General features: G+C 52.8%; 4 protein-coding genes across 4 annotated transcripts; 2 read left to right on the top strand and 2 right to left on the bottom strand.

Moving 5' to 3' along the window:
- Nucleotides 1-2721: 2721 nt before the first annotated feature.
- On the top strand, nt 2722-4395 carry UHO2_06851 (uncharacterized protein; the record flags this gene model as incomplete). Its single annotated transcript, XM_041557889.1, has 1 exon — nt 2722-4395. The coding sequence occupies one exon, from the start codon at nt 2722-2724 to the stop codon at nt 4393-4395; it is 1674 nt and encodes a 557-aa protein (XP_041413823.1).
- A 1472-nt stretch (nt 4396-5867) lies between these two features.
- Nucleotides 5868-9074, bottom strand: UHO2_06850 (uncharacterized protein; the record flags this gene model as incomplete). The annotated part of the gene is made up of 1 exon (XM_041557888.1): nt 5868-9074. One exon carries the CDS (start codon nt 9072-9074, stop codon nt 5868-5870), a length of 3207 nt encoding a protein of 1068 aa, XP_041413822.1.
- A 2156-nt stretch (nt 9075-11230) lies between these two features.
- On the bottom strand, nt 11231-14581 carry UHO2_06849 (uncharacterized protein; the record flags this gene model as incomplete). Its single annotated transcript, XM_041557887.1, has 1 exon — nt 11231-14581. The coding sequence occupies one exon, from the start codon at nt 14579-14581 to the stop codon at nt 11231-11233; it is 3351 nt and encodes a 1116-aa protein (XP_041413821.1).
- A 1346-nt stretch (nt 14582-15927) lies between these two features.
- Nucleotides 15928-17994, top strand: UHO2_06848 (putative acyl-CoA oxidase; the record flags this gene model as incomplete). Its single annotated transcript, XM_041557886.1, has 1 exon — nt 15928-17994. The coding sequence occupies one exon, from the start codon at nt 15928-15930 to the stop codon at nt 17992-17994; it is 2067 nt and encodes a 688-aa protein (XP_041413820.1).
- Between the last annotated feature and the right edge of the window lie 579 nt (nt 17995-18573).

Genomic DNA, 18573 nt, shown 5'->3' with positions numbered 1-18573 from the left:
CGATAGCGGCCAAGCAGCATGAAGAGCTGACGTAGTTCTGGCTCACCGGCATTCTCAGATCGGCAACCTGAAGCCTCTCACCTCAACCCTGTGTTGTCGTCTTCCCCATTGGCCGGGCATGTGCTTGTATGTCAGCAGCCTTTCATCTCGCACGTTGCCATGTCGGAGCCCCGCCTTCTTTCAGCTCCTCTTTGATGCTAAAACATGCAGTGTCACATACCGGTGCAAGCCATCCATGTGCGGAGGTTCGGCTTTCTGTCGCCTGAACGTCTTGGAGATGCTGTCGAGAGGGTGCAACAGAGTGCTTGACTGACGAGAGCCACGAGGGTCTTTGCGAAGCTAGAACAAGACACACCAAACGTGAGTTGGCTTATGTTTGCTACTTCACCAGGTGCCAGGTGCAGCGGAGAATGTTTGCTCGACTGCAGATGTTTGCTCGACTGCAGTTGTTTCTGGACAAGCATTCGCCAAGCGGCTTGGTTCGGCCCCCTTCGCCGGTCTTGCAACGCGGATCTCCTCTCGATCCAAGCTTCAAGCTGGTCCCGATCATCAAGCATTAACCTCCCGTCAAAGCCGATGTCCGCTTCGAGGCTACTGCATTGTGATGCAAAAGAAAAAGAGTAAAGACTAAGTATTTTACGATTGTCATACGATGATGTCTGAAGTCCTCTTGCCTTCAAGAAAGATCGGCCAATTCTCACACATCGGTCATCTCACATCCTTGAGCTCCTTCCCATTCGATGCTGATGTGCGTTTGCTCTGCCGCAACGAGAACACCGAGGCGAGCTAAAGGGGTCAGGCGGAAGGTGCTTAGCGACTGACAACTTGGCAACGAGGCACAAGATCTCCGAAGGAATACCGAACACATTTGCTGCTGCTTTCTCGAACACAGCGACCAAGTCCGAAGCGCCTCTACGCTAACGTTCGACTCCGCCTTCCCCGTACATGTGCCTCCTGCGACTGTCTCGCCGAAAACGCCGTCTATGTCTTTCAAGCTGACCGGTCATGTGAGAATATGCGGTGCCCCGCTGTTACATACACAGGCTATATGCACGTTGTAATGGAGTAACCAAGTGGATTGCGGCAAGGAGGATCTAGAGCGAGTTCAAGTACTAGCGGCGATCCAGCAGATCTAATCGGGGAGCGGATGGATCCAAGCTAATCGGAGAGAGAATAGATCTGATTTAATCGGAAATCAGACAGAGACGATCAGAGAGAGAGGATGGACGCTATTGGGTCCCGGCCCTTGTTGTACTCTGTCATTGAGGGTGATACTGCCACCTATGGGATATACCAGTACTTTGTATATATGCCAGGCAGAGTGCTCGAGGCTCTCGCCATGTTCTCTTCTTAGTCAATTGAGTATATTTGTTTCTGTCTACAAACTAGCAGTGACATCGTACTCAGACTCTACCCGATCGCCAGTATCGGGACCAAAACGTCTTCACTTTTTATCACTTATTGACCTCGACGCAGAACCAAGATACTTACACTCGCAGATTTTCTCGCTTGAGTAGTCATCTCTGTGCCGAAGCTGACATCCCTGTCATGTACTCCTGGCAAGTTTGAGACTGTAATCTAAAAGAAGACTCGAAGAGCAAAGAAAGGTCAACCCCCAGATCTCCTTTTCGGACTACGTTGCAGCGAAAAGCCCGTATCCTGCTGGACAGAAGAAGCTGGGAGCTGGACCCTAGCCCCTGTCCAAGCAGACACAACCGGCATCAATTGAGCGGGAATCTTGTTGAACGACTCGCTGTCGAGTTTCTGCTTCTTCTGAAGAGCACACCAGTGCGAGATAGTACCGGTGGCCTTTCAGAAACTGTCCCTGTCTTGCTGGGAGAGGTTGGTAGCAAGAAGCTCGTACTGAGCCTATCGTGGCTGTTGGATCCGGAAGGCCATGTCCTTAACATGCCACACTCAAGACAACTCTGGTATAGGGCACCTTGTCGCCCCGGCTTGTTCCTCAAGTAACCTTATATCATGAAAGGCTCGCCGGCCAGATCGTATCCATGCAGAAGTCAGTTGTCCCGTCTCTGGACGGCGTCGGAGAGCGAGTCCATTCAGCGTCCTCCGTTTAAAGCCGGAACACCATCGAGCACGGCAGGCCAATGATTCTACTCCAGTAAGCGTTACAATGTTCCTTAACGTCTACTAAAACCAGACGAGAGATTGCAACAGGGGACGGGCCTATCTTTCTCACCTATGGAGAGGTTCGAGCGTCCAATTTCGAGCAGTCTGCTTTGGCGTCGACATCGACTAGCCTCCCATCAGGATGCACGTGCACTGCCTCCATTCCAAGTATTATCTGTCAGTCGAGGCTCTGGACACGTCAGGACTGCTTGGACGGGACGGAGTTTGTGCTTGACAGCGTGTCGAAAAGCGCGCATGGTAACGACAACAGCATACAGAGATCGTTCGAAGGACATCCTTGTCCCTTGTGACAATCATTCCTAGTACTGTGTGTGGCGTTGAGGTCAAAGGGGGTCCTTCCCCACCGGCCTCATTTCAGTAAAACGGCGCGCTCGTCACAGCATGTCAATTGTGTGACTTCATTTTGTCGCTTTGGTGGGATGGCCCCCCCCCCCCCCCCTTTGACGGTCACAGGGGTGATCAGGGAAGAAGTCACCTCCGCTGACAGCCGGAAGGATAACGCTTGCTTCACGACAACATCATTCATCCCGCTCATACTCTTAGATTCATACTGTAGAAATTCTGCACAGCATGAGCGACTACAATGGAGAGCGCCGCGAATCGCCACACGTCACAATCTCCTACAGAGACGACGAGGACGATGACAAAAATGTCCACCCTCACACACACCTTCTTTCCTCCACCATCTCAGCCTCCCAGCCTGCTGTCCCAGCGAAGCGAAGATCATGCTTTCGCCGCATCGTATTATTCATCGCCATGATCGCTATGGGTATTGGCATCTTCGAGCTTGCCTTCCACGGCAAAGAAGCAGAATCGCTTCAAGTGGCAAAGCAAAAGGTCGTCGAACTCCAACAAGAACTCGGACAGAAAGTCAAAAGCAGCTATGGCAAGATGATGGCCACCATCTCTCAGCTTCCCACTACCCCTTCTCCCAAGGGAGAAGCTGGAAAGACCCAAACGAAAGAAGGCGAAGCAGAGCTTGACACGATCAAAAGCAAGTCTGTAATCGTTCTCAAAACTGGAGCTTCGGTCTTGTTCGATCGTCTTCCCATTCAGCTTTTGCAAGCGCAGCAAGTGATTCACCCTCAAGTCCACCTCACCGGGCAACTGAATTACAGCGGACCGACGTACTTGATTTATTCAGATGCAGATATCCAAGTCGGTCTCTTTGCTGTGCGAGATGCTCTCACCAACGTGTCGTCATTCGTTCGGAACGATAAGGCTTTTTCGACTCAATACAAACAGCTGCACACTCTTTTATCGAGCGGAGACGATTTTAAAGCTAGCTCGTTCCGAGATGGTTGGACTCTTGACAAGTGGAAATTCCTCTACATGTGGGAAGATGCATTCCACCGCAACCCCGACGCTGATTGGTATATTGGATACGAAGCCGACACCTACGTCCTCTGGGACTCGCTCTTCAAGTTTCTCTTGACCCAAGATGCAGGTAAAGAGCAGCTGTACGGCTGTCCCTCAATACTTGTCAGAAATCAGGAACTGTTCGCAAATGGCGGCTGTCCATATGTTATTTCCGGAGCACTGATGCGAGCTACGTATGGTAAAGATCCGCATTTCGCTTCCAAGTTCGACAAAGAGGTCAAAGTGTCTTGCTGCGGTGATGCAGAGTTGAGTATCGCCTTGCGTCACTCCGGATCTGCAGTCATCAGGAATCTGGCCAATGCCGGAGCGAGGTTCCAAGGAGAACGTCCACGAGAGATTCTGTTTGATAAAGACAACTGGTGTCAACCCGTCTTGAACTTTCATCACCTTAAGACCGAAGAAGTATCCTGGCTCTCACAGGTTGAGAAAAGTATTCGCGAGCAAAAGTCGGCCAATCAGACCATTCTGTATTCTGACATTTTCGATCATATTCTACCTCACATTCTTACTGTCGCTCTGGAGGGCCTGTCAAAGGAAAGCAACGAGACCGACACCGTGGAGCTGAATCCGACACAGGATGACTGGGAGGCCTTCGGGAGTGCGGACAAAGGAGTGAAACAGGGGCGCAGAACAGAGGATGTCAAGGACTGCAAGAAGCAGTGTCTCGACAGCAAAGGATGCACGTCTTGGTTCTGGATCAAAGTGACCGAACAAGACCCCGATGGTGATTGCTACCTCATGCATGGAGCTGTAAAGATTGGTAAGTCGTACGAAGGTACTGGTCTCAGGACGAGCGGTTGGATTGGTAAGAGGGTTGCAAGCTTCAAAGCGCACAATTACTGCAAAGACCCTCCTGCAGCTTAGAGCTTCGAGCCCGCCGGGCAACTGTTGTAGTTAGAGCTCTCCCTATCACTGTCATTGTTCTACTGCTTTCAGCGTGAAAAGCGGTGCACTTTCATTTGACCCACAGCGTTGCGATAGTTGTAGACCCGAACGAAGCGGCCTTCTTGTAATCATCTTGCATTGGGGGTAACAGTACACATATGCAGCTTGGCGAGAGCGAAAGATTCATCCAGCATTCAAGACAAAGTTATGACTGCGCCGCAACATCCGACAGCACCTTCGTAGAATGTTTGGCACAGATACCAGCTTGCTCCATTCAGTCTGATCGACGTTGTTTCTATTCAAAGATGCTACCAGCAAGCCTCACACTGACAACAACGACGATGATCCATCGATCCTATTCAACTTCGGTGGTGAAGCATGGCTTGCGTTGCTTGAGATTGGTGTCAAGGTCAAACTGAGACCTCTTGATGTCGCCATCATGACTTCAAATAAGTACGAGCGCTACACTATTTTGGACGACGACGATGAAGGGGTACGCTGGGCGGTCGGAGGATTTATGAGAGTCTCAGTCCTCCAGAAGCACCCATCCGCACATTCTCAGAAGAACGCAAAGCTGCATTTGCCGCTGTCAAGCAGCATGTAACGAGCCAGAAATTCAGGAACAAGCAATGAGCATCTTTTGTCATCCATGCTCCCTAATCATTCTGCGCTTCATCTGCTGCAATACCAGAAGACAATAAGTAGAAGCGATACGAGGTGATAGCGGCCAGCTCTCGACGTGGAAACTTGTTCTGATGCGGAAAGATGTGATCTCTGCTTTCCTTCTGTAGACCGCAGTGTGGTTAAGCCATGGTCCTCCCCGGACAAAACTTTGCCCTTCACGGTATCCAGACTTTCCCAAGAGTCACCTTCTTGCCGCTGGGGCTTCTGTAAAGCAATGTTTTCGGCTTGTTAGAAAACCTTTCGTTCTTTGTGGTTATCACACCGCTTTTGCACCGTCCTGCAAAGGCAAACTATCAAAGCAATACTGTCAGATGGAATGCCATGATGATGACCTACCGGTATAGAATCCACAGCGTTCGACTCCCGTTTGCACACTTTCTTCTATCCTTTTCCTCTCGTTCACACGACGTTCTCGAGACGCATTTCGATTTTGATCGTCTGAGATGCACGCTGCTTCTAAGTGTCTGCCTGAAGATGCAGATCAAGCGAAGGTCTAGACCAACTACGATGACAGGCTTTTTCGCACGCACCGAATATGAGAGATCCGTAAAGCGATCTATAAGTTAAGAAACAAAACATGCAGGATCCTACCGAAAGATGCACAACCTAAAAGCGTGATGGTGGGTAAGCGAGGACTAAGAGAGAGGAAGAATGAATCAGTCCATAATCTAAACGAGACTGACTCGCCTCCTTTCCTTTCATCCTATCCTCCTGCTGCCCGACTCGTGATGAACAGAACAATCTATCTTGTAGAATCGAAGTGAAGCTTAGAGAAGCGAGAAGAGAAGGGATGCAGATGCGACAGCAAGAACAACAAGTGATGGTGTTGTGAACGAGCATAGAGCGGCGTTTGCTGCGCTCTCGAGAGTGCTGATGCGGACGACGTCGTTGTTCTGGTAATCGCGCTTTGCTGCATTCATGAGCATCATGAACGCGAGCGATTCAGATGAAGTTTCACCCTGACGAACAAAGGAGAGAACGTCAACGACAGGATAGCCTTCTCGGAATTGACCGATGGGATTCAAAGATGTCGCAATGGAGCGGTAGACCGTGTCAGCTTGTGAGATCCACCTGTTGTTCTTCGGAGACATGGAAGCCAATCGGTAGGTTGCGTATGCAATCAAGGCAGTACCAGCAGTATCGTAGAAAGTGGAAGTGTCGTTGATGTAATTGTGGAACAGAAGAGCGCGTTCGTCTAGTAAAGGCCAAGCAGCGTCGAGGATCTCCTGCATCCAGTTGACAATGTCATTCTTCTGCTGCATCATCTGCATCGAGGCTTGACTCTGCTCGATGGTGGCTAGTGTCCTTGCCATACCGGCTAGAACCCAGCCGTTACCCGTGGCCCAAGCTCCGCCATCTGACCAAGTGCCGTTGTCGGGAAGGAGAATGTGACCCCAAAGGTTGTTGGAAGCGCCTGTGGTCAATTGCATGCCGTCGCGGTGAAGACGAATCTGGTCGTAGGCGAGTTGCAACAGAGAGTTGTTGCGAGTGATCATGCCGTAGTACGAGAGGAAGGGAGGCATCATGTAGATGGCATCGCTCCAGAGGGCAACGGTGGTGTAGCGATGGCTGATGGCTCCAGTGCGAGATCTGGGTGTGCGACGAGTGAGCATGTTGAGCGTGATGCGAGCGGAGTTACTGTAAAAGCCGTCACCCATGACACCGGTCTTGCGGTCAATCTCACCATCCAACCAAGCAGCAAGAAGGACCTCAGTACCCGGAGAGGCACCGTCAAGTGAACTACCCACGCCGGGCTGCTCGTCACCAGTGATGCGGAAGGCAAGTCGACCAATCATGTCTTGTCGCGAAGCCGAGTGATATGCCATTGAGATGACACTGTTCGGAGGGCCTGACGCGCTTCGTTCATGGCCGGGGCGGAAAGGAGGGCCACCACCGGAAGAAGAAAAGACAGACCAGCCAGGGTAGTCGAGTTCGAGAAGAGCGGTTTGAGAAACGCCTTGCTCCCACGAAGCACGTTGCCCGGCGTACATGCCCATCCTTGCCATCTCGCTCATGGTGTTGTTGATGGAGCCAGCACGCTTGTAGAGCGATCGAGACGATACAGTTGGAACAACTGTGGCCACGAACAGAGCTGCAGCGAGGACTGTCTTTGCTGAAGCAGAAGCGAGAGAGCGTTTGCGACGCTGTCGCAAGACGGGCTTGCGAGCGCTGAGCGTGGGCACTGCAGCTACTTCGGATTCGTCGGCATCGCGGAGGACAACAAGAGTGCCATTGGAGCGGAAAGCAGCGAGATCGCCTGTTGCAGACCACTCTTGCTGGTTCTCGGAATTGTGGGCTACTATGTTGCCGCGAACAAGCACTTCGCCCATAGGATCGCCGTTGTGGCCTGGTTCGCGGTCGCCAGCGATGGTGAAGCGAGCGTCAGCTGCGATCTTGGACTGGATCAGTTTGATCTCGGCAGAGACGGAGGGAGGACCAACGTGGGCTGGCACCTGCATACCACCCGACTCGTGCTCGGCAAAGGCTTGAAGGTCGAAAGCGTGCGTGGCGCTGATCGGGGCGGTCACGGCTGCGGAGGCCAGCTGTGGAAGGTAGGCATTGAGGACGGCACAACCGAGATGAGAGCGGAGCGAGTCAAGCAAAGCCTGCGGGACGGTATCACCGCGACCTGCAATGAGAAGGTTACGAACGCCGCTAGATCCGGTGACCTGACGAGCTAGCTTGTAGACGAGACGGTCTGCAAATCCTTTCCGAGAGAAAGAGCCGTTGCGGAGTGTGAAGAGCTTGTTCTTGGCTGCCCAGGAGGCGAGTGGCGTTCTGCGACTGCAGGTAGCAAGAGCGCAGGCGAGAGATGAAGCGCCCTCTGCAGAAGCGTAGACGAGAGTGGGCTTGTTCCGGGCGAAGGCAGTTGAAGTGGCAGGGTTGGGGTCGTTGTAGCTCGAGGTGAGAAGATCGGCAGTGATGGCGGCGCCGGTGTAGAGCGCTGTTAATGCGAGTGCAAAGCCAACTGGAGTGCGTGTGGCCATGAGCGGAGATGCGGGAGTGTTGAAAGTAGCGTCGGCTTCAACGAAGAAGTGGTCAACAGTAGTGGGGATCTTGTCAGCTGGGAAGCTGGCGAGCAGTGAAGTGACACCAGCAACAAGATTGGCGTGTCTGACGGCAATCCATTGAGACGAAGGAGCATTCCAATAGTAGGACTGCGTCTGGTTGATGAGTTCGCGGTTAGTGGTCTCGGAAGCGTCCAAGGAGCCACGACTGCCAGCGTCAAGAACAGTGTCGTAGTCGTAGATGCGAAGGCGATGAGAGCCGCCAAAGTGGGCGTCGGCGTGCTTCCTAGCTTCATCGAGGTCTACAGACGGAACGATGATGAGCGCGGAAGAGTCGAGAAAGGTAAGCTGCAAGACGGTGTTGATGCTCTTTGCAGTCGTGTAGACGCCGATGACAGATCGAGCACCGGTGGTGGACAGAGCATTGGGCAGCGAGTTGATAGCCTGCTTGCTCAATTGGTCAGGCGAGATGACGAGAGTATGAAAGCGAGAGCTCACGGAAGTGTGCGAGTTTGCGAGCAAAGCTAAGAAACTCTGGTAGGTGTCGGATTCGGACACGACAGCAAAGACGGTCTGTGAGACAGGAGCCGAGGAAAACTTGATGAAGCCGGTCGCAAAGGCGGTAGCGTCGCCAGCAACATCTTGATTCGACTTTGTGTTGCCATAGATGGGCCTCTTGGCGTTGCGCTCTGAGCCATTTGCGCCGTGCTTGATAAGATCCGAGACATGGTTGATCTCCTTTCGTGGTCTCAATGCGAGGTCAAAACCGGAAGGGGAGTTGGCATTGCGATAGATGGCCGACTCGTTGGGCTGCCGTGTTTGCGAGAGATCGGCCTGGCGTGTGAGGATGAGTGGGTGAATGAGAGGCTGATATGACCGTGAAACGTAGATCGAGACGGACAATGCTGCAACGAGGACAAGCAGGAGCACCAGCGAGGTATCGTCGATCACCAGTGAAAGCACCATCTTGGCGGTTGAAGGATCTTCGAATCCGCCAGCCGGCGAGAAGGAAGCCTACTTGGAACGCGATGGACGTTTGGAATGTGTCAGGGAGAGACGTGGTGATCAGATTGACAACATTCAGAAGTTGCTCAAGTAACCCGCTGAAGGATGGACGTCAAGGTCGAGATGCGAACCAAGCAGTGATGAAGAGGATAGACGGAGGTGGTGGTGAGGAAGGAAGCGAGCTGCGTCGAGAGTAGTATAGTGGAAGCTGATAGCAGAGAGTGAGCGGAAGAGGCGACAGCTCAAGGAGCTCTTCCGCTCAGAGAACAAAAACGCTAGCAAAGGCCACCAATCGATACTGTTTGAGGTTTAAAGAGGTCAGCGATAGTTAGCAATAGCAGTAGCAGTAGCAGTAGCATCAGTCACTATCGGCGAAAAGCGAGACGGAAAGAGCACATTCTGGTATCGTCACTGATTGCAGGCAGTTACAGCTACGAAGAGAGAGAGAGAGTTGCTGACTGCAAGAAGAAAGGAAAAGGAGACAGAGTTGGCTTGGCAGCTTGGCTCTCCGATGTGCCGTCCTCGCCGCCTCGGGGCACACAAAAGAATGGCATGAACAGTTACAGTTGTAGTTGCAGCAAGAAAGCAGCTCAATTTTAGATTTCATTTTTTATTTTATTTTTATTTTTGTTTTTCCATTTTATTTTATTTATTTTATTTATTTTATTTATTTTATTTATTTTATTTATTTTATTTATTTTATTTATTTTATTTATTTTATTTATTTTATTTATTTTATTTATTTTATTTATTTTATTTATTTTATTTATTTTATATTTGTTTTTTTTTGTTTTTTGGTTGCTGCTGCTGCTGCTATCTCGAATGCTGTGTGACTTGGCGCGTTTTTGCAACACTCAAGCCTTCTTTCGGCATTTCCGTATTGGTCTTGGACCTCTTCTTCTTCTTTAAAATTCCCCAAGTCAAATTGGCACAGGAGATATCGGTTGATCCGATTCAAAGGTTAGGATGCGAGATTAATATGGCCCAAAGCTTGGTTTTAGTGAGCTCGCTTCCTTTGAAAGGAGGGAAACCCAAGGGAATGAGCGTCGCAAAAGGGCGTTCCGTGCCGGTCAACAAAATTTGAACAGGTGCATCTTTGCTCCGAGGCTGCCCCCGAGCTGCAGGTTCACTTTAAATGCTTTCCTCTTGATGTCACTCAGCTGTTTGACACTCTCTCTGCTCCGCATAAGGTACACACCGGGTCTGCCCTTTTCCCCACTTCCAAGTGCCCACATAGCTTTTCCTTTTCCCCCCCGCTTTGCACCTCGTTTTGATGTTGGCGAGGACAGAGGTTTTGCAAAGACATTCGGTCGCGTGCCGACGGTGACGTCGAATCCTTACATCACACCAGGCCGCGCAAGGAGAGTCTCGATGCCGTCTTCTGATCGATCGGACGGACCGAAGAGATCATATGGCTATCAGCATGAGGAAGCGGATGGTCCGAAGCTACACAGAGTTGCAGCAGCGAGCGCGTCGGCTCAACGTGCATTCGCCAAGACCGACCAGAAAAGGCAGATACCGCTGCTGCCAAGAGAAGGCATCGGTCAAAGCTCTCTCTCTCTCTCCCTCTCTCCCTCTCTCCCTCTCTCCCTCTCTCCCTCTCTCCCTTTTCCTCTTTGCCTCACATCTCGGCATTTATCTTGGCTGGCGTGCTTGCAGACTGTATAACAGTGCCAGTTTCTTCACCACGGCACTGAGCAGTCCTTTTTGTCGGGCATTCCGAACGCCTGATTTCATGCCAAGCGATCATTGATTTTTCAATTGCACTTCAACGCCTCTTTCTCATCCACGTCAAATCTCGGAAGGAACAGTCTGACGGCCAAATCGATCCGCTCGGGCCTGTGGGCCTTTCTCCTAGACCCTCTCGCTTGCCATTCAATTCAGTGCCACGAGCAGCATAGGCATTCACTTGCCAAAAGAAGCACCCCTCAGACTGCCCGATGCTCTTCCAGGCTTCATACAAGATTCGAGCCCGATGAGAATGATGAGATGGCTGCATAGACTGAGCATGGGTTTTGTGTTACACTTTTCCCCTTTTTTCCTTTCCTATCTGAACATAAACAGCGTGTTGCTTTCGTGTTGCTTTCGTGTTGCTTTCATCAACTCTGACGCCCTTATCACCTCGCCCCGGCTGTGGGATCCCTTGCAGCCGCCGCAGCCGTCGCTTGGACCATAGCATGGCTTTGAGGCACCGACATACTCGTTCCTGTCACTGGGATCGGAACAGAAGCCGCACTGTTCGATGGCAGTGGCTCTTCCAGACTGGACACGTACTGATCCAGACTGTTGATGAACGATGCAGTGAATGGACTCAAGGGCGCAACGGGGTATCCAAAACTTGCGTCTTGTCGTCCAATTGCTGCTTCGGCTCGAGCAATGTCGTTGGAGCTTGCGTCAGGACCAAAGAAGCTAGCGCAAATGTATGGGCACTCAGGGTTCGTGCTACCGCCATCGCTGCCTGCTCTCTGCGTTGCATTTGCCATGCCAGCCATTCCTGCATTCGACGACTGCCGCTTCTGAGCCGGCTTACCAGACGCAGCTGCCAAACAACTTGCATTGTTGGCAGAGGATGGATTGAGCGAAGAGCTAGCCACCATCGAAGCTTCTCGACCCTTTCCTTGGCCTGAAAACGAATTGTTTGGAGAGACGGATGGCGAAGTACCCATTCGGAGTGAAGCTGTCTGCCACGGTTGCTTTTGCCACAAGGCCTCAATGTCTTCAAACGAGTTGGCGTTGCCCGGTGCCACTTGTCCATCGAACGGCAGCTTGGGACGTGCAATCTCAGAGGCAGAGGCAGAGTGCGCGAGGCTGTGCGAACTGTTGCTACTTGAGCCAGGCGAGTTGTACGCAGGCGGTGTGCGATGCGTGCTTGTCAAAGCTGGCGTAGATCCGTTCGAATAGCCAGACCAAGTCGAGCACCAGCTCGGATTGCGGATCGGTATGCTGTCCATCGATCGACTGCTCAGCGCTCCTCCCCCGCGTGTCGATCCAGGTCCAAGAAGAGCATCATCAGCCTTGCGCTTGTTGCGATTCGATTCCGGAGGTTGAATTGCGCGAGCACCATCCATGGCCAGCTTTGATTTGCTCGACAGAGCATGCAGCAGCAGACGTACAAACTTGAGATCGTCTGTAATCTGGGCTCGCAACTCGCAACTGTCCCAGTCGCAGGCCTCTTGCGGATGTGTGTCGAGCATCGAGACAAAGTGGATCAGCACGAGCGATGCGATGATCGACATCTGCGCAAAGAACCAGAGTCGCGAGACCGACTTGTGCTGCGTACGCAAACCTTCGCCAATCATGGCTCGTTGCTCGTCCAGCGTGGCCGTCTCACTCGGGGTGAACCACTTGAACGCGTTGCGGAAGACCTTGATGATCAGCATCGACGCGGCAAAGCTGATCTCTCTCGATTCCTTGTACTTGGCATTCGTCCAGGACTGCACATAGAAGCGCTTGTGCAAAGTCAACAGCTGCATCTGCACCGCAAGCGCCATGGCAGACCGATGCCATCGCTCTGGGCTGTCCGATTCGTTCGAGTCGATGAGCGAGTCGTCGAAGCGCAGATGTTCGGGGATAGCGGCTTCGATGGCCACGACCTCTTGATGCAGTTGCTTTGTGAACTCGTACGCCTCGTCTTCGCTCATCCGAATACGGTGACTGGCTCGACGAGCGACGTCACTCAACTTGAGCTTGTATCGCATATGCACTGAAACCAACTCATTCTTCTGAGCATCACGGCCGAACAGCGACGGAAGACTCGTGTTGGCTGGATCGATAATGTAGCTGCGCTTCACGTTGCCCGCCGAGAACCAATCCTGTACGCAAATGGTAGCAAACAGACCGAGACGATCTTTGCGCTCTTCCAAGGGGAGCGACTCGGATGGTTCAACATCGAGTTGGAGCGCGTAGGCCATGAAGCAAATATTAGCCATCATGGCGGATCCAACAGCAGGACCTTTGAGCGCACTCATGCAAGAACTGAGGAGCACCATGGTACGCACGTTGTCAAGGTGAAGCTCTTCGTAGATGTCGAGCACAGAGAGTGCGTGTTGAGCAGCGTCAAGGAAGACGGTAAAGGCCTGCTTGCCGTATTTTTCCAAGAGGTGCTCGCCTTCGATCGGCTCTCCGAACACCAGTGCAGCGCCACACAAAGCATGAATGGTGGCGACTAGGCGAAGGTTGTCGCGCATCTCTCTGTAGCGGTAAGCGTCAGGGCGACCGTCCCAAAAGATGCGCACCTCTTCCACCGTGCGTTGCCTCTTGCGGAAGGGCTCTTCCGGAATGAGATGTGCCATCCAGGAGAGCTCGCGGAAGTAGAAATCGGTGAGACTGCGAAGAATGCTGTTGTCCGGTAGAAGTTTGAGAAGCTCGAAGAGAGTGCGGCGCGTCACTTCTTCAGACGAAACCTGATTGATCTGGGAGAAGCCAAAACCGAAGCCCCATGAAACCGGACCGGAAGCATAGGCGGGACGCGGGGTGTCATTCTTGGAAGTGGTAGCAGCAGCTGCAGCCCTGTTGGCCTCGGAGGCACCAAGCTCAGCCAATGTCGAGAGCTTGGAAGTAGAAGGAGCATTGGTCGAGGTAGTGCTGGTGGAGGACAAGTTTCTTTGAGCGCCGTTGGCGGATGAAGCAGTGGTGGACTTGGTGCCGGGAAGTTGAACGCCGAGGGAGGTCGCAATGGCACCCATCATGGCTTCCAGACGATCGAGACGCTGATTGACTTGCGAAGAGTCGCCACTATCACGGCCTGTGCTTTGAGGTCTGACACCCTCTGCCCATTCGCACTTGCTGGACTCACCGCGATCTCGACAAGCGCCGCATGGCCAACCTCGATCGCATTTGAGCTTACGTCGACGACATGATTCGCAAGAGACTGCCTTCTTGGTGGATTTCTTCTTGCCAGCTTCGTTGTTCTGGTTCGAGTTGTCTGCTGCAGGGTTGGCAGCAGCCGTTGAGTCCTCCGAATTGGAAGTCATGCTGGCTGATCGACGGTTGTTGGCAGGCGGCGGCGGTTGAAACGAGCGTGATGTGATCGGAGCAGGAGCCGTAAGGCGGGCGCCGTGAATGATACTGTTCGTAGATACAAAGTGTTTATAAGAAGACGATGGCGAAGGTCGATTGTGGGTATAGCTGGGTGACTCGAATTGTTGCGCCGACAATGTTGGAGGCAGCAGAGGTGGTGGAAGAGCAGAGCCTGTTGGAAGAGGAGTTCCCGAAGCCAAAGCGGTACGAAGCGGCGGTAGAACAACGTGGGAAGAAGACGAAGATCGGCGAGGTTTGACGTTGTAGTCGTCGTTGGAGTAGGTAGTAGACGTGATCGGGTTGCCGGTGTTGGGCGAAGCTCTGACCTTGTCGTTGCCGTTGCCGTTGCCGTTGGTACGGGTGCTGGACGAAGAAGAAGAAGAAGAAGAAGAAGAAGAAGAAGATGATGATGATGAAGATTGCTGCGCTGCAGCAGGACGCTTGAGCATAACCAGAGACGAGGGATAGGATCCAAGGCGAGGAGAGGTGGAGGATAGGCTGGGGAGGAGGTCGGAAAAGTATGCTCCGTGGAGTTGTCTAGATCGCGAAGAGGCAGAGGAAAGGAGGCTGTGAAGCAATGTCGAACTGAGCCTCTCGGATCAGCTGCACAACGGCGTGGGGGAATAGCGTGGAATAGTGTGATTGAGTTCGACAAAGGAAAGCAGAAGCCGAGGAGAGCGATGAGACAAAGGCGAGGACAAGGGGGAAGTCAGAGAGTCGACGTGTGCAGCTAGCGGGAGTCGGATGAATGCGTCTTTGAACCGCTTTGCAGACAAGCAAACAAATCAAGGTCTGTGGTAACGTCAAAATGCCAATGGGAAGCACAAGCATGTCCTTTCGGCTGTAGGGGATTGAAGGTGCAAGCGATAACCGAATGGAGAATGCATGGGACGCTCTTGTGGAGAGAGCACCTCGTACACGCTGATCTCTTACCGTCGAACAATGAGCGTTTCCTTTGGCTCTCGCCTCTTGGCTTCGAGGTTTGATGATGATGGGATGGATGTGGATGTGCTTGCGAGGTGAACAGAGCGGTGTTGGAAAGCGGAGATGCGATTGGCGTGGCCTGAGAGGAAAGCAGCGGGGGGGGGTGAGGTCGCGAATGGCTTTGCTCCGAGGACTTGACGGAGATGCAATTTGGCGGGGCAATCAGACTGAGCACGTGTTCCATCGGAAAGCCATCCTTATTCAAACGTGTCGTACGAGTGTCGGCCTCGACGACGGCGGTCGATCTCTCGATCAGATCTATCTTTCGATCAGGACCCGATCCGACCGATTGTGGGATCCCACGTTGTCTTTTGTGGGAGGCTACATGATCTAACAGCTTATTCCATAATCCAACCGGCCGGCTCTCCACTTTTCCCACCTAGCCGGTAAAACAGAGTAGACGGATTGACTTTTCTTCTGACACAGCCAGAGAGTGTGTCTTGTGGCAGCACTCCGGTTAAGTTGCGTGTTGAGGGCCGATGCTGTTTGGTTGGCTTCCATCCTTTCCCCCTCTACCTCCATGCCATTGTGCTGGTGTCGCCTGAAATTACTATTTGCCGGCTCAGACCTCGCCAATTGCTCCCACTTCAGCCGGTGCTCTCTTTGGGTCGGCTCGATTGCATCTTGCTGCCTCTCGGCAGTGGCAAGTTTTGATATATACTCTAGCACATCCTGCTATCTTGCCCACACTCCGCACCCACCCCATAAATCCTGGCTCCCACCGTTCTTGTTTGCTGCTTCCATCTACAGATCCAACCAGTCGTCCTCTATTTCACACCATCCCCACACACTAGCCTTTCACGATCAAAACATGGCACCGCCACGTTACATCGAGCTTCCTGCCGGTCTCAAGCCCGCCGGTGTACACGGCAGCGAGCTCCTCGCTTACGAGCGTTCCAAGGCTTCTTTCGACATCAAGGCCATGGCCGAGTACATTCACGGCAAGCAGTATCTCGAACTTCAGGAGCGTCTCGTAGAGATTCTAAGCTCGGACCCTGTCTTTGACAAGACCTCCGATCACTACTACGGCCGGGCTGACAAGTTCCGTCGTGCCATGCTCAAGGACAAGCGTCTTGCACAGCTCGCAGCAGAGCATCACTGGGGTCAGACCGAGATCTCTGTGGCCGAGAAGCTCGCCGATCTTCCAGGTCCCATGGGTCTCCACAAGAGCATGTTCTTGACCACCTTGTACAACCAGGGTAACGACGAGCAGCGAAAGGCCTTCTACGAGCCTGCCGCCAAGTACGAGATCATTGGCTGTTACGCTCAGACCGAGCTCGGCCACGGTTCCAACGTTCAGGGTATCGAGACCACCGCCACTTGGATCCCCGAGTCTCAGGAGTGGGAGATTCACAGCCCTACCCTCACTGCAAGCAAGTGGTGGATTGGCGGTCTTGGAAGGTCCGCCGATCATGCCGTCGTCATGGCTCAGCTTATCATCAAGAACAAGAGCTACGGCCCTCACCCTTTTGTCGTCCCCATCCGTGATGTCAAGTCCCGAGAGATGCTTCCTGGCCGTACTATCGGTGACATTGGTCCCAAGGCCGGTTACAACACCACCGACAACGGTTTCATGCTCTTTGAGCACGTTCGAGTCCCTCACTTTAACTTGCTCGCCCGTTTCTCCAAGGTCGAGCCCGAGACCGGCAAGTATCTCCCACCACCCAACGCCAAGCTTGCTTACGGTACACTCACATGGGTTCGTGCCAACATTGTTCGTGACGCCTCCACGGTGCTTATGCGCGCCGTGACCGTCGCTATCCGATACTGTGCTGTTCGAAGACAGTTTGCCGACCGCGATGCTCCCAAGTTCGGCCAGGACGGCAAGCCTTTGGAGACTCAGGTTCTCGACTACACCATGGTCCAGATCCGTCTCTTGCCCATCCTTGCCCAGGCTTTTGCTTTCCACTACACATCGCGCTTCATGTTCGAGCTCTACGAGCAGAACCAGGCCAACATCGAGTCCGGCGATCTTTCCTTGCTCGCTGACACTCACGCCTCCAGTTCCGGTCTCAAGTCGCTCACCACCCTCTACGCCAGTGATGCCATCGAGGTCTGCCGAAAGGCCTGCGGTGGTCACGGTTACAGCATGGCTTCCGGTCTGCCCGACTTCTACGCCAACTACCTCCCCAACGCTACTTGGGAGGGTGACTCGTACATGCTTTCGCAGCAGTGCACCCGATACCTCTTCAAGACTATGCGCGCCATCAAGAGTGCTCGTGGCAAGGTCGACAAGAACATCACCACTCACTACATGATCCGCTACCTCGACAACAAGAATGAAAAGGCCAACATCCAGTTCTCTGGTGACCTCTACGACCCTCTCTTCTTCATGCGTGCCTTCGGCCACCGCGCTGCTTACCTCACCGAGCAGACCTTAGCGCTTCGTGACGATGCCAAGCGTTCGTGGAACTCATTGCTCGTCGAGCTCTACCGATGCTCCAAGGCACACTCGCAGTACTTGCTCGTCCGCAACTTCGGCATGGCCATCCTCAAGGATGACAGGCTCAACTCGCAACCCGCTCTCCGACAGATTGTTCAAAAGATCTTCCTCCTCTGGGCCTGCCACACCATGGAGCAAGAGTCGGCCGACTTCCTTGCTTCCGGCTACATTGACGGCAAGCAGTTCCACCTCTTGGGTAGCAAGATCCAGGAGATCATGGCTGAGCTCCGACCCAACGCTGTCGCTCTCGTCGACTCGTTCGCCGTGCCTGACTACCTCCTCAACTCGGCCCTTGGTCGCTCGGACGGCAACGTTTACGAGGCTCTCTTCGACTTCGCCCTCCGCGAGCCTCTCAACTCAGCAAAGTGGAATGTTGATGTGCACGACATGAACACTACCGACTTTGACTCGGACTTGCCTCGTGCCAAGCTCTAGAAACCTGACATCAAGTAGAAACCTCTGTACTGTAAATAAGCTTCAATTCCCTCGCATAAGAACAGTGTCATAGAATTGTACACCTGTACTATTTATCATCAGTCGACCGCCTGGAAGCATGTCTCACACTGGTGTACCACGTGAACGAGTTGAACAGTGAGCCTTGCTAGTGATATTACATTCTGCAGGCGGCGACAGCAGTGTTGAATCAAGAGTGGTAGGCTCTTGAAGATTTGCATTGCCGATAGGTTGTTGCACAGCAAATAAAGCGGCTTTGGAATTCGCCAATGTATCCGAATCGCTCTCTTTTTCTTCCGGTTTGTTCACCGAGAGCATTCGCTCGAACGGACGATGTCCCTTCCTCGCAAGCTTCAACCTTTCACAGCAACCTACATGATCTTGCCCGCATCCGAGTGTGCTTGCAATATCATTTCTGCCTCCACACTGTACTTTGGTCCTGCTCAACTCGAATAGTAGCCGAACGTCGGTGTGCATAGTTCCGTGTTGCCCGAACATCCTCTTCAATCACACCCAGACCAGACCAGGCCAACCACCTGCCTGTCGCTCCCTTACGGCCAC

Source organism: Ustilago hordei (assembly GCF_900519145.1).
Source record: "Ustilago hordei strain Uho2 genome assembly, contig: UHO2_contig_21, whole genome shotgun sequence".
NCBI lineage: Eukaryota > Fungi > Basidiomycota > Ustilaginomycetes > Ustilaginales > Ustilaginaceae > Ustilago > Ustilago hordei.
The sequence above is the reverse complement of the archived record's forward strand: the minus strand, read 5'-3'. Positions and strand labels throughout refer to the sequence as shown.